This window comes from Erythrolamprus reginae, chromosome 5 (assembly GCF_031021105.1).
Source record: "Erythrolamprus reginae isolate rEryReg1 chromosome 5, rEryReg1.hap1, whole genome shotgun sequence".
Lineage (NCBI taxonomy): Eukaryota > Metazoa > Chordata > Lepidosauria > Squamata > Dipsadidae > Erythrolamprus > Erythrolamprus reginae.
The window spans coordinates 72,473,437-72,487,895 of NC_091954.1; the positions used below are offsets into that span (position 1 = coordinate 72,473,437).

The 14,459-nt window shown below is 37.5% G+C and overlaps 1 protein-coding gene across 17 annotated transcripts in view; it reads right to left on the reverse strand.

The window, feature by feature from the left end:
• IGF2BP2 (insulin like growth factor 2 mRNA binding protein 2) overlaps nucleotides 1–14,459 on the reverse strand; it is an 81,242-nt gene that overhangs the window by 34,150 nt on the left and 32,633 nt on the right. For 12 of the 17 annotated variants that reach the window (XM_070753120.1, XM_070753119.1, XM_070753113.1 and 9 more), the window contains 3 exons: nucleotides 6,887–6,935; nucleotides 2,907–2,958; nucleotides 1,163–1,226 (listed from right to left, as the gene is read on the reverse strand). In XM_070753120.1, the coding sequence (XP_070609221.1) occupies nucleotides 1,163–1,226; nucleotides 2,907–2,958; nucleotides 6,887–6,935 (165 nt within the window). The remainder of the gene's footprint in view (nucleotides 1–1,162; nucleotides 1,227–2,906; nucleotides 2,959–6,886; nucleotides 6,936–14,459) is intronic. The other 5 variants (XM_070753117.1, XM_070753103.1, XM_070753109.1 and 2 more) reach the window with 1 other exon arrangement.

Consider the following 14,459-nt stretch of genomic DNA (forward strand, 5'->3'; position numbering starts at 1 on the left):
GCATTGTGTTTGACACCCAATCTAATGGTTAATATCAAATATCATTTATTATTATTGTTTTATCTTGTTTTGTGATATCATTTCAACACCATTTAATTAATTATTCATAGTATCATCATAGATCTTTTAATTATTGATTTATTATTCTAAACCACTGGGATCTCATGGCAGATACAATGGTGTGTTAAATAAATGGCTTGCTCAAGTGGTTTCAACCAAATTTGCACCATAATTCTGAGTAGAGGTAATGACAAAATAAACGGTAGCATATGAAATGAAGCCAATTTCAGTTGAATGAGAGAAGCTGAATGTTTATTAGGTAAATCATAACTATGATTGACTGTTTCAAACAAACTGGATAGACTCCAAGAATGACAATGAAGATGATCAAGGGTTAGTCATCAAAGTCCTACAAACAGAGATTGAAGCCTGGGAAAGCTTATTTTTGAGAAAGAAGAATGAGGAGATATGATGGCATTCTTTAGATAGCTGTGGAAGGATCTCACTCAGAAAAAAAATCAAGACATGGTCTCTATTATTCGAAATGCAGAAAAAATATTTAAGTTTCAAGAAAGCAGATTCCAACTGAGTTTTAAGAAAAAAACCCTATGAAAGAGCAGTTTAATAGTGGAATCAATTGCTTAGTAAGGTTGCACACTCCATTTACTGGGTATGTTGAATTGGAGGATAGGCAGAAACCTGTCAAGTGTACTTCAATTGGGATTCCTGCATTGAGCAGAGTTAGACATGGTGACCCAAATTTCTGGTTCTATGATTTCATAAGTAGGACATAAACCAAGGTTGCTCATTATTCTTTTATGTATACACATGGGAATGTATTTGCCAATCCTTTCCTTGGCACAGAATTCTTTTTTTCAAGTAGTGCTTTAAGAAGTATTTAGCATCTCATACATGGTACTCCAATCTCATAATATTTATTCTGCACTGTTCTCAAAATTAAAGATCATTAGCTGATTAGTATCAGTTCTGACTCAGCAGAAAATTGAGACAGAAGCAGATTGAAATGTATGACATAAGAGCACCAGAGTATTCTGTGTCATTTTTTAAACTTGTGAATTCAGAAAGAAAATTTAAGAGAACTTGCCATGAGAATAAACTAAAACTCCAAAAACTGGAAGAAGAAACTGTCCTAGCCACTTACACTTTTGCTTCTTCTTTCGTTGCATATGTAACGTTGACAACTGCTGTCTCTGATTCTGTGTTAACTAAGAAACAAAAGCAAAAGAAATATACTTGTGTAGTAACCACCTTTACAAAGGTGTATTTTATTAAATAACATCAGGACAAACATTTTTGTAGCACATTGTTCAAAGACAAAATAGCAGCTGAACAAGAAAATTCAAATTGTGCAGATTTTCAATCCAAGAAAACAGGAATAGGGCAAACATTAGTGTGGACAACTTTTTAAAACAAACTAGTGAAGTCTGCACATCTCAAATTAGTAGGCAGATTTATTTATTTATTTATTGCTGACTTTGAATGAAAGCTAATTCTGGGCAGCTGCTTGCAAAAGTCCGAAGCTTTCTTGGCAAGAGTTCAGAGGTCATTTGCCATTGTCTCCTTCTTGGGGCTGAAAGTGTGTGTGTCTGTCCCAAGGTCATGCAGTTGGCTTCATGCCTAAGATGTGACGAGAACTCAAGGTTTTCTGTTTTCTAGTCCAGTGCTTAAACCGCTGCCTCAATACAATTCACAATAGGCTAACTAGTTACTAGAAGATATCCATACTTCCCATTGTATATTTCTGCCATTTTAGAGATGTGATTGCTTTAAAGTGTGTTAGAGAAAATTGCACAGAATAATATTTTATATAGGGAAAGCTGAGTACAAAAAAAGAATTTCCATATTTGGATCTTTATAAAAAACTGAAAATAAATTCTCAAACTGGATGAAATTTGTTACTAAATCATGTGAACTTGACAAAATTAGAACACATTACCACTCCCTTATAATTTATTTAGTTCATATGATATTAGAAGTAGAATTCAAATTGGAGTGAGATTTGGTATCTAACCATTCCAAATTTTCATAGAATGGCATGCCACAATCAGTATCTAAGAATCCATCTGCACACAGATTAAGGGGCTATTTTCCATTATTGACATGATCTAAATAACTCTATGAACTAGTACCTTCATTACAGTCATATTCTGGTTTAAAGAAATACTTTTAATTACAAACAGCTTAACTGTAACATTTTCTTGTTACAGTACATAAACTGTTGAAATATGCAGGTGCCAAATACAAAGTATTAGCGGTCATTTCTGTAACAACATATTGTGTTCATTGACCTAGCATTTCCTGAATAGCAAAAAAGAAGTGATCTATAATAAGACATTTAATTTGACAACATTCTAAATGTTAAGAAATCGTGGCAAGTAACAATCATGCTGAAAATCTCCATTCACAACAACTTAAAACCTCAAGAAAACTTTTATATTTCAAAGAAAAAAAATCTCAGAACAGGATGATGATATCCATTCTCAACAGAAGCAAATAACTATGAATAAATACATTCATATAAAAATGCAGGACAATTAAATCCAATGGCAATGAACAAATAAATCATCTGTTCAAGCTCCTTTTTATTATAATTACGGTAACTCACGTTGAGTCATCTGAAGAGAAATAACAGGCTGGAAATTCCCTTCCCACTCCTAAAAAGTGCATACATGCTCACCTAAAATTATTTAATTGGCTTACAATCACAGAGAAATGTCATAAATGTGGAATAATTTGGCTACCTCATCATGCACCTATCAGTCATCAAAACTTCTATAAGGAAATTCCCCATTTGAGTGTTTTTTAAATGTTTAATAAATAAAGATAATGTTAATAAAGCATTTTAAATTACATAAAAACAAAAAGCAGTAGGAAATGTATTTTACCTTGTTCTACATTCTCTACTGTCCCATGTTGAGCTAAAAGACCATCCAGCACCTGAAATAAAAATCAGACATAAAATATAGGTAACAAACTCCCTGATAACTTGTCATTCAAATTAAGTTAATAAAGCACAAATTAGCTCCCTCTTCAGCTCACTCCAACTTAACATGATTAGCAGTCAGAATTAAAATGTTAAACTTTTGAATTAGCCTGTTTTTAATGAAGGATAAAGAATAAGAAGAATGTGATAAAAATGTTTTGAAATAATTTTTTAGGATATAATTTTTCAGACTTCTTTTCTGTTCCTCTTTGTTTTCCCATTTGTTTCATACAGTAAAAATAAAGAGCTTCATAAAATAATGGCTCTAAGATAGGGGAGCCAAACTCCAAGTCATCACGGCAGCATCAAGGGATTTATTGGGACTTTTTTCCCCCTTCGCTAAACCAGGCATGAGTGTGGCCAGCACATACACACCCTGTGGGGGCCAGGAGTTTGACAGTCTGCTCTAAGGATTTTGCAATTCCCAACCTACATTGATATTGAAGGTAATTAAGCACAGAAGGTATATAGGTACAAAAAGGACACGGGGGGAGTCAATATCAGGGGTGGACTGCCCCTGGTACGCATGGGTTCGCTGTTCCGGTAGGGGATCCCCACCATTGTGTGTGAGTCTGTTAGTTTGTGGGGTTTTTTAAATCTTTAAAATTTTAAATTGTTGATTACTTATCATTTGTCTTTTTACATGTTGTGAGCCGCCCCGAGTCTTCGGAGAGGGGCGGCATACAAATCCAAGTAATAAATAAATAATAATAATAAATAAATGCGCCCTTGCGTTAAATTTTGCTTCTGTGCAAAAATCGCAAAAATCTCATGCAAGGATGCTTTTGGTCCTTCACTGGTCAATACGTGACTGCCTTATAATGAACAGAACCGATGATTTGACCTTTCTTTGCTGGGGAGGGGAAGGAATTGAAGTTTATTAAAGATACCTATTTCTCTCCATAAGACCTATGAATCTTCTTCAAAAATGGGCCTTGCATACACCTCAGTTTAGTATATCTATCTTTCTCTTCCAGACTAATGCCTAGTGCAGCCTTTGAGCTGAAAGATATAATGCTAGGATAACAAACCAATCGTATTTGTAGTCTCCCAAAGAATATAAGAATTAAAGCTATGCCCCCCCTTAGCTCGAGACATATAGATATATACGTATATGTTAGAATATAGGAATTGCCTGAATTATTTTCCCCCAAATTGGCTCTCCTAATGCATTAGAGTTCAATTACGGTAAACTAAGTTTTTGTGGGAATCACAATCCAATTTATTAGAAGGGCATCAGGTTGAGAGAAACTATTTTATGTTACAAAAAGTAGTGACAGAAAATCGGCCAGGCAATGTCAAGATATTGCTCAATTAAGACCCAGTGTGGTTTTCTACAACCACATTGAACAGTGAATTCTTTGGAAGAAGGGTACAGAAATTTACAGCAAACAAAGCAACCATCAAAACATCTCACATTTTCAGGTAACTGGGACATTCCAATCACTTAGCAAAGAAGCACGCAACTCTCTACTTTATGTGAACCACACAAGTTATGCTGAAAGTACTTCCAATCCTATAAAGTCTGATATGACATCTTTTTGGTATTTTAGTGGCAACATATTATTTATTTATTTATTTATTTATATTTATTTATTTATTTATTTGTCAAACAATTATAGGGCGGTAATTTGCACAAATAAAACATTAGATAGATAATGATAAAAAGTAACAAAAGAAGACAATAGGACAGGGACAGTAGGCACAGTGGTGCACTTATGCACGCCCCTTACAGACCTCTTAGAAAGGGGGAGAGCTCCTTTCGAAGCTCCTGAGGCATAAAAACCAAATTTGTTCATGACATAGGGCAGTGATGGTGAACCTTTTTTCCCTTGGGTGCCAAAAGAGCATGTACACGTGTTGTTGTGCATGTGTGAGTGCCCATACCCATAATTCATTGCCTGGGAAGGGAAAAAACAGCTTCCCCAACCCCCTGGAGGTCCTCTGGAGGTTGAAAACTGCCTATTTCCCATCTTCAGGTGGGCCCAGTTGGCTCGTGTTTCACCCTCTCCAGGCTCCAAAGGCTTTCCTGGAGCTGAGGTAGGGTAAAAACGCCCTCCCCCATTCTCCCGGAGGCTCTCTAGAAGCCAAAAACTCCCTTCCAGAGCCTCTGTGCGAGCCAAAAATCAGCTGGCTGGTACACACATGCATGTTGGAGTTGAGCTAGGGCAACGGCTCACATGCCACCAAATATGGCTCTGCATGCCACCTGTGGCACCTGTGCAATAGTTTTGCCATCACTGGCATAGGAGATATTAAGCAAGAAAAGATACTAACAAATATTAGAAATGATGTAGCTCAGTAAAGATGCATCTATAGTCATCCTGGAAAGACATGATTACAGATGTTTCGTTCTTTCCCAACTGCCTGACACAGATTACCAGGCAGCCCCCTTTCCCAGAATTAAACATTTAAACTGCCCCCCTTCAGCCAATACCTGAAAGCAGAAATTCAATCACCTGATTTTTATTGCCAGCGAGTCATTTTACTAGCACAATGGCCTTTATATAAAAGCAGCACCACAGTCCTTCTAATGAGTAACATCATCATATTTGTGATAATGATGACTAAGAAAAACAAACACTCACATATAGTCATCCCTGCAGCCAACTCTTATACCCAGAATGGAAAAACAATCTAGTCCTGCAACTGAGGCAATTGATACAAAAGGTTCCATCACCAAATGTTCCTCTACCCACCTGTGTTCTGAAGGTATCTTTTTATAACTTTAGTACTACAAAACTATAGAAATTAATCATACTACCTCATCCTTTGGTTTGATTAAGTCTTTCCAATGTACAATACTAAGGAAACAATAAGCCACAAATTACACTCATAATCTCTCTCTACGGATCCATTTTCCAAAAAAGGATGCTTTCGAGATACATTAAGGCTTCATTCTCAAGCTGTGGCTGGCCAAACAGGACTCATTGCCCTGATTACCCCAGCCAACTTAAGAAAGCAGACCAAGACAATCAACCTGGTTAATCTATAAACTGTTCTGTGTTTCATAACAGCACTTATGGACAGCTTTTTAAAAGCCTGAAATGTAGTGACAGGATTCTCCTGCTGGGATTCCCCTGCAGCATCGCAAAATCCGGAGGTGGGGTTTCCCATGGAGGGGAGCCTCAGGGGAATCCCACCAGCGGGAAAACGGGTGCTTCAGCTGGCAATGGAAGTCCGGAGGTGGGGCATCCCAGCAGCGTTGGTGGATTCGTAAGGTGAAAATAGAAACATAGAAACATAGAAGACTGACGGCAGAAAAAGACCTCATGGTCCATCTAGTCTGCCCTTATACTATTTCCTGTATTTTATCTTACAATGGATATATGTTTATCCCAGGCATGTTTAAATTCAGTTACTGTGGATTTACCAACCATGTCTGCTGGAAGTTTGTTCCAAGGATCTACTACTCTTTCAGTAAAATAATATTTTCTCATGTTGCCTTTGATCATCCCCCAACTAACTTCAGATTGTGTCCCCTTGTTCTTGTGTTCACTTTCCTATTAAAAACACTTCCCTCCTGAACCTCATTTAACCCTTTAACATATTTAAATGTTTCGATCATGTCCCCCCTTTTCCTTCTGTCCTCCAGACTATACAGATTGAGTTCATTAAGTCTTTCCTGATACGTTTTATGCTTAAGACCTTCCACCATTCTTGTAGCCCGTCTTAAACCCCAGGTTCGTATCTCGAAAAGTTCGTAAGACGAGGTTTCACTATACTACTAACATTGAGTCAATACAAATTACAGTATGTACTTCATCCTCTGTACGTCTATTATAATATTATAATATTATGCTATGTTGAAACAGTAAAAATAATATTTACACATAATTTTGGGGAAATAAACAGCAAAAAACAATTAATCTTATCCCTTACCTCCCACTGTAAATGTGGAGGAATATTTCGGATTTGAATCTTCCTGCTTCTGTGGAAAAAGAGGCCACAAAGAAAGATCAGATTAGGATAGTAGAGCAGATCATGTTAGTGTCACATCCAATTCTAGCAACCTAACTGAACGCAATGAGCCAAACAAAGATAACACAGAAATACCTCGTGCATTTGATTCCTACAAAGTGCCTCTAGCCTTTAGTTGTTTCTTAATCACAACAGACAAAAAACCAAAACAAAACCCAGAAGCAGTTCAGAATATAATTCTACACCTTTCTACCTCTTCCTGATTAAGAAATACCGTATTTTTCGCTCCATAAGACGCAGTTTTTTCCCTCCCAAAGTAGGATGAAAAATCAGCCCCGTCTTATGGAGAGAAGATGCAGGCAGGGAGGGGGGGGGAGGCGCTGGAGCAGAGGGGGCGCAGGGACAGGGACAGGGGGGGGGGAATCGTCTGAACGTGGTTCCGAGTTGGGGGTTCGGGGGTGGTGGTGCTGGAAAGCCCCCCAGGCCGGCTGCGATCTTTTAAAACAGCCGCGCCGCTTCCCAGCTGACTCATGAAGCGCGGAAGTTCGCCTTTGGCTTTTGGCTTCAGGAGTCAGCTGGGAAGCGGCGCGGCTGTTTTAAAAGATCGCAGCTGGCCTGGGGGGCTTCCCAGCACCCCCCCAAACCCGCTTCCCAGCTGTTAAGTTATTCTGTTATTGTAATAAATATTTTAGCCCACTTTTTGGCTCAAAATACTTTTTTTCTATTTTCCTCCTCTAAAATCTAGGTGCGTCTTATCAGCAGGTGCGTCTTATAGAGCGAAAAGTACGGTATATGCCACGTGCAATACATTTTGGAATTATAAGCAATGATAAATCAACATAAAATATATAATCTGAGAATCAACACAGTATTTTATTGACATTTTTTAAAAAAATGAGGTTTGATCAGGTGCACAGTCTAAATTGTAGAGGGCATTCGTTTATGACAGTACAATACTGTATTAACATCTTCAACATAGGTATGGCACTGTACAGAACTGATCTCTAACTGTATTAAAGGTACAGGTTTCATACGTCCAATTCACTAAAAACCATTTCAAGAGTCTTCGGAGAGGAGCGGCATACAAATCTAATAGATAGATAGATAGATAGATAGATAGATAGATAGATAGATAGATAGATAGATAGATAGATAGATAGATAGATAGATAGATAGATAGATAGATAAATAAATGCTAGATTCAGCTTTAATGTCCCAAGCTGGATGAAAAAAAACCAGAAATAAAAACCATTTTCCTTAACAGCAGAATGCTATTTTAACACACACAAAAAACCCAGGGTAGATTATAACCTTGATTAATCAAAAAAAAATATGGAGAGAATACTCTAGAACAGTGTTTCCCAACCTTGGCAACTTGAAGATATTTGGACTTCAACTCCCAGAGTTCCCCAGCCAGCGAATTCTAGCTGGGGAATTCTGGGAGTTGAAGTCCAGATATCTTCAAGTTGCCAAGGTTGGGAAACACTGCTCTAGAATCATGATGGCGAACCTGTGGCACACAGCATGATAGCTGAGGACACACAAGGCGAACCATAAAATGAACAATAAAGCTAAAAGAAATCTGAGTTATCAGCAAGTTTCTAAATAGCATTCATCTACTTCATCTACACCCCCCCTCAAGAAAGTGTACTTATCTCATTCTTGCATTTCAGACCACATGATTGCTATTCTCTGGAATTCTCTGGGTTATTAAATTTTTAAAAGAAATATATTGGGGGGGGGGTTTCTTCCATATCCTATAAATATAATTGTGAATAATTTTAATTGAATTAATTTTGCTTTCTATTTCATATGTTTATTGTAAGCTGTCTTGAGTATTGGATAAAAATCCCAGAAATACAGGGTATAAATGCATTGATAAATAAATAAATATTGTACAAGTGAAGCATGGCAACTGTGTCATTGCTCATTCATAAATGCGAACCGCTCCCCTCAGTGGCAAAGGATATATAGCAGACAGAGGAGAACAATGGCACATTGTCCAGGGTGAGGCTTGTCTTCCTCTGTGTCTTCTGTGCAATGCTATCTTTTGCTCTGGAGCAATGGTGGAAGGAGGCTCTGGCCCTATAAGCTAAATCTCTGACAATACTTTCAAGAATTCTTGAACATGCAGCAAAAACCCATAGTGTTTAAACACAGAAACCTTAGGAGAATTTCATGTATGACAAATTTCCTGCAGAAGGGTAAAAAAAATTATATGTCTATGAATTATTTTATATGACAATACAGCATATATTCAAATTTAGAAACATTTCTTACTACATCCCAAAAAGCAAATACATAGTAATGTTTAACTGGATAGATACATGAATGGAGGCAGTTAAGTTTATGGCCATAGCTTCCTCCAAAATTCAATGGATCATGGTTTATTCGCAATATAAAGCTTGCTTGCTTGTTTTTTTGTTTTTTTGTTTGGTTAGTTAGTTAGTTAGTTAGTTAGTTAGTTAGTTAGTTAGTTAGTTAGTTAGTTAGTTAGTTAGTATACTACCCATCTCGCTGCCTGGTGTGCCTCTTTTACTGGTTACATCTGGTCAGATTAATATGAGTTGACGAGAAAGATGTGTGTGTGTATGTATGTGCGTGTGCATGCATGCATATTCATTCATATATGTCATATTATTATTATTCCCTTTGGGGGCAAATTATATTATGCAAAGCTAGAAAAGAAGACAGAAGTAATGGGCAAAAGAAATGAAAGATAGGCAACAAGATATTTGTTTTTAAGGAAATGTAAACTTAATTTGAGCAAGACACAATTGTTTACATCCAACAGCCTTGTATCTTTCCATAGCATCCTTTGCCTGTTCTGACTACACATGCAGCTTCATACAATTTTTTTTGTTTGTACCTGAGAATTTCATCAACTTAATTCAAACACAGTTTGCTTGGGTTTCCCCTTTTCTCTTGATCCATTCATTCTTCCTTTTATTTTGGTCCTTTTTTGATCATACATATATTTACTTAAGTAGCCAGTTCCCATTGTATTGTTTAGTTTTATGTTTACATTATACTAACTCTTACCCCCACATGACTAGATGATCAGAAGCATAGCTATTTCTGCTTTTTTCAACATTATTGATCACAAAAAGATGTACATTATCTTACTACTAATATTTGCATGTCTTATAATGTCTCAATTTTTCTCTTTTGAGAAACTTTCTACCAGGTACATATATACAATCATCTTTTTATTCTATTCGATGGTTATTGAAATAGATGTCCAAGTGCCGCCTCTATGTTGGTTGAGGCAGGCAGGATTCCCTTGAGTACCATTTGTTGGGGGTCAAGGGAAAGGGAGGGTTTTGCCTTCTCTTTCTGCTCAAGATCCCCATGTACAATTGGTGGGCCACTGTGTGACACAGAATGCTGGACTCGATGGGCTTTGGCCTGATTCAGCATGGCTCTTCTTATGTTCTAATTTTTTACGATATACAGTATGTGCAATTTGTAAACATTCCATTTTCCCTTTCAAACTATAGTACTTTGTTCTTTGAAACATTTCTGTGTTCCTCATTGCCTCATACAACCCATTTAATAGTAACTTCAAGCAATTAAGATTGTCGGCCAATAGTACAGTATCATCTGCATACCAAAATATAATCTTTCCCCCTAGGCTTCTACAATTTATGCATGGTATGTATGATTGGTTTTATAACAAGGGTTTTTAGCTGTTGTAGTATTGGATTTTTACATTCTGTTTTTTGTCACTGTTGTTAGCCACGGACAGGGGCGGCATACAAATCCAATCAATCAATCAATAAATAAATAAATAAATAAATAAATACATTGACACCAATGACTAATATACCTAATCATAATCTAATCATCATAAGCATTCTTTATACATTAAAAATAATCATTCAAAACATTCTGTAATTAATGCCTATTTATTACATACGGTACTAACTTTAAATTAATAAAGACGCAATAAAACCTTTCCCCCCCTTACTTTCATACATTTCTGAATGACCTTCTGAAAACCAAAAACTGACAGGGCAAGTTACATATATAAATAGAGGAAAAAAACTATTCCCTTCTAACATTAAAGATGTTAATCTAATTGGGTAAAGAAATGTCTGGAAGCAAAAAACCAAGCTCAAAGACGACTCCATAAAGCAAAGATTTGGACATTGTCACTCATATATATTTTCAATCAGATTTTGCCAAGCACATCAGAAATGCTTAACCTTATTGCATTCACCCTCACTTTTCCTTTGTATAGGAGAAAAATAAGGCATTTTTCCAACCATAATTGTGGGTAAGTAGATCCAATGAAATCTCATTTTAGAATGATCGTATTTTGGGGTTCAGTTCCATTCAACACATATGGGATGTTACCTGCACTCAAGTATTACTCACTACTGTTAATTTTCTGAATTTTTATACTTATACTCTTAACTTTCTTTTCATGTGAACTATATTTTAGTCACTGACCCACTTCTGCAAGCCAGTTAACTGGTGATAAGGGTCTAGCCAGGTGACTGTGGTGAACCAAGGGAAATTACAGTGACCCGCCTTGTACCCCCACCTTGGAGGGTCACAGTTTGAGAATAATTGCCTTATCATTGCTTTCCATTCATTCAGAGGATTAATTTATTTTTTAACTTTGTTCATACAAAACACGCACAGTATTTTCACTTTTGTTATTTGTTTCATTTTCCTTCTTGCGTCAAGATCCATTCTTGACTATTAAAAAACATTACTTGCCTAACCAAGGCTCTTATCACCTTTGCATTCTTCACTAATCCTTGCTCCATAAACAGTCAAATCAAGCATGTCTTTAAGTTTTTGCCACGTGTACCTAGGAATAAGCATACTTAAGCCACTTAGTGAAACAGATAGTATGGTTTCCTAAGCAGATGCCAGTCACACTGCTGATTCATTCTTAGATCTCTGAATGGCTGACTCACTGTTTAAGTACTACTTTGTTTCATTCCCATCCATTCATTCACCCATCAATGTTTTTTCCCAGAATACATGTTGTGCAATTTTGCCAAAACTCATCCGGAAATCTTTCCTTCCTTCCTTCCTTCCTTCCTTCCTTCCTTCCTTCCTTCCTTCCTTCCTTCCTTCCTTCCCATCTATCTGTCTGTCTGTCTAATCTCTTAAATTTCTATGTTGCCCAACTCCCTAAGAACTCTAGGCAGCTCACAGCGATGGGGGATGCACATATTATTATAATGCTGCTTTCATAATTCTTATTCCTTATACTGTACTTCCCTCTTTCTTTCTTTCTTTCTTTCTTTCTTTCTTTCTTTCCGTCTGTCTGTCTGTCTGTCTAATCTCTTAAATTTCTATGTCACCCAACTCCCTAACAACTCTAGGCAGCTCACAGCGATGGGGCATGCACATATTGTTATAATGCTGCTTTCATCGTTCTTATTTCTCATACTTCCCTCTGTTGATGGTGGTTACATTTGCAATCTCATTTTTGTTTTTAAAAATAATAGACGTTTGTTTCTTCAATTTCTATGCCGCCCAACTCCCCAAGGACTCTAGGTGGCTCACGGCGAAAACACAAAACATCAATAATATTACTAAAACCTCTAAAAACAGTTTTAAAACAATTTACAATGCAACAATTAAACCCCTGCATACTGTTCATGGCTGGATCTTTCTGGTTACCACCACAGGATCAACAGCACCAGGCCTGTCGGAAAAGCCAGGTCTTTACGACTTTCTGGAAGGCCAATAGGATGGGATAGTCTGGACCTCAGGAGGTAACTGGTTCCAGAGAGCCTGGGAAGCCACAGAGAAGGCTCTCCTCCACAGACCCGCCAGCCGACAGTGTTTAGCTGACGGGACCTGGAGAAGACCAACTCTGTGGGCCCTTACCGGTTGCTGGGAGCTATGTGGTAGAAGGCAGTCTCAAAAATAGTCTGGCCCTCAACCATATAGGCTTTAAAGATAATGACCAACACCTTGGTGTTTCATAATCTACTGAAGCATAATATGCCATTAGTCTTCCACGGTCTTTCATACACAGTGACAATTTAGGTAACAATTCATTCTCTGATACACGTTAGCCAGTATTGGGATGCCCCCAGTATGCCTGGGATCGCCAATCCGGTAGCGGAAACGGTGATGCATGCAGATCTGCGAGTCCCTGCTATGCCCCCACACGCCCCTGTGCAAGAATTTGATTCTGCTCATGCGCGGAAACAAAGAAATCAGCAAAAATTGCCAAAATCGCATACATGCGAATGTCCTTGTGCAAGAATTAAGCAATTTTTTGCCAATTTCTTTGCTTCTGCGCATGCACGGAAACAAATTCTCACGCGGGAGTGAGCGCGCCCAACACCGCCTATGCACGCACACTGGCCTTTGGGACCGATCCGGTAGGGAAAGTGTGGCCCTTCACTGATTTTAGCTCTTTTAAGTTGCAATAAAACCTTCACAGTCACTTCTACATATGTATTCAAATGTATACAAATAGGAAATGTCACATACACTAATTTGTATATGATAAACAACACACAGTTGGCCTTGAGTTACCACCAGACACAATTTGTGTATGACCTGTGTAGTTTAAGCTTTAAAGATTTTTTTCATCCAAGAATCTCCTCTCTTTATTAGGTAGTTCCGACTTCCAATACTTTAATTTTCATAAGAAACATCTTTGTGAAAGTTTCTACTGTATTAGTGTTTCTTGTTATGCATTTTGGTGGGACCCAGGAGAAGAGCCTTCTCTGTGGCGGCCCCGACCCTCTGGAACCAGCTCCCCCACCCTCCTTGCCTTTTGTAAAGTTCTTAAGACCCATCTCTGCCGTCAGGCATGGGGAAACTGAGACATCTCCCCCAGGCCTATACAGTTTATACATGGTATATTTGTGTGTATGCTTGCTTTTAATAATGGGGTTTTTAGTGTTTTTTAAATTATTAGATTTGTTCTTACATTGTCTTTGTTATTGTTGTGAGCCGCCCCGAGTCTACGGAGAGGGGCGGCATACAAATCAAATCAAATCAAATCAAATCAATAAATAAATAAATTTCAGCAAAGAACTCCCTTGCACAAGCCAAGATAGAGGCAAAATGGAATCAGTATCGAAGGGGAGCATTCTGAGAAAGCCACTGCCTCACTCATGCTGACAAATGGAAGAATAAAAGATATTTCTCCCTGCAAATCACGGCCAAATATAGCCTGATAGAGGGAGCCTGAATGCCCTATACTTAAGTGTATTTTCTTTCCAGTTAGTACAGCAGCACCTGTGGTACTTTGGTTAATTACTATTCAGTGCTCTTAAGATTCTACTGGAAAATTAATTTCTAGAGTCCAATATCTCATAATTGTATTTTACCCCAAGTCAATTGAAGAAGCAATATATTAAAGGGAAATCAAACAATTCTCCTTCCTCAGCTTATATGAAGAATAAGATCAAAGCATTTGTACAGACTATAAGGTTCCTTTTCATTTTCTAATAAATAATCCAAATGGAAAATGAATTGGTAAAATGGGATTTTTTAAACAATTATAAGATTTTTATCTGGCTAAGACTTATGTAAGTTTAGAATA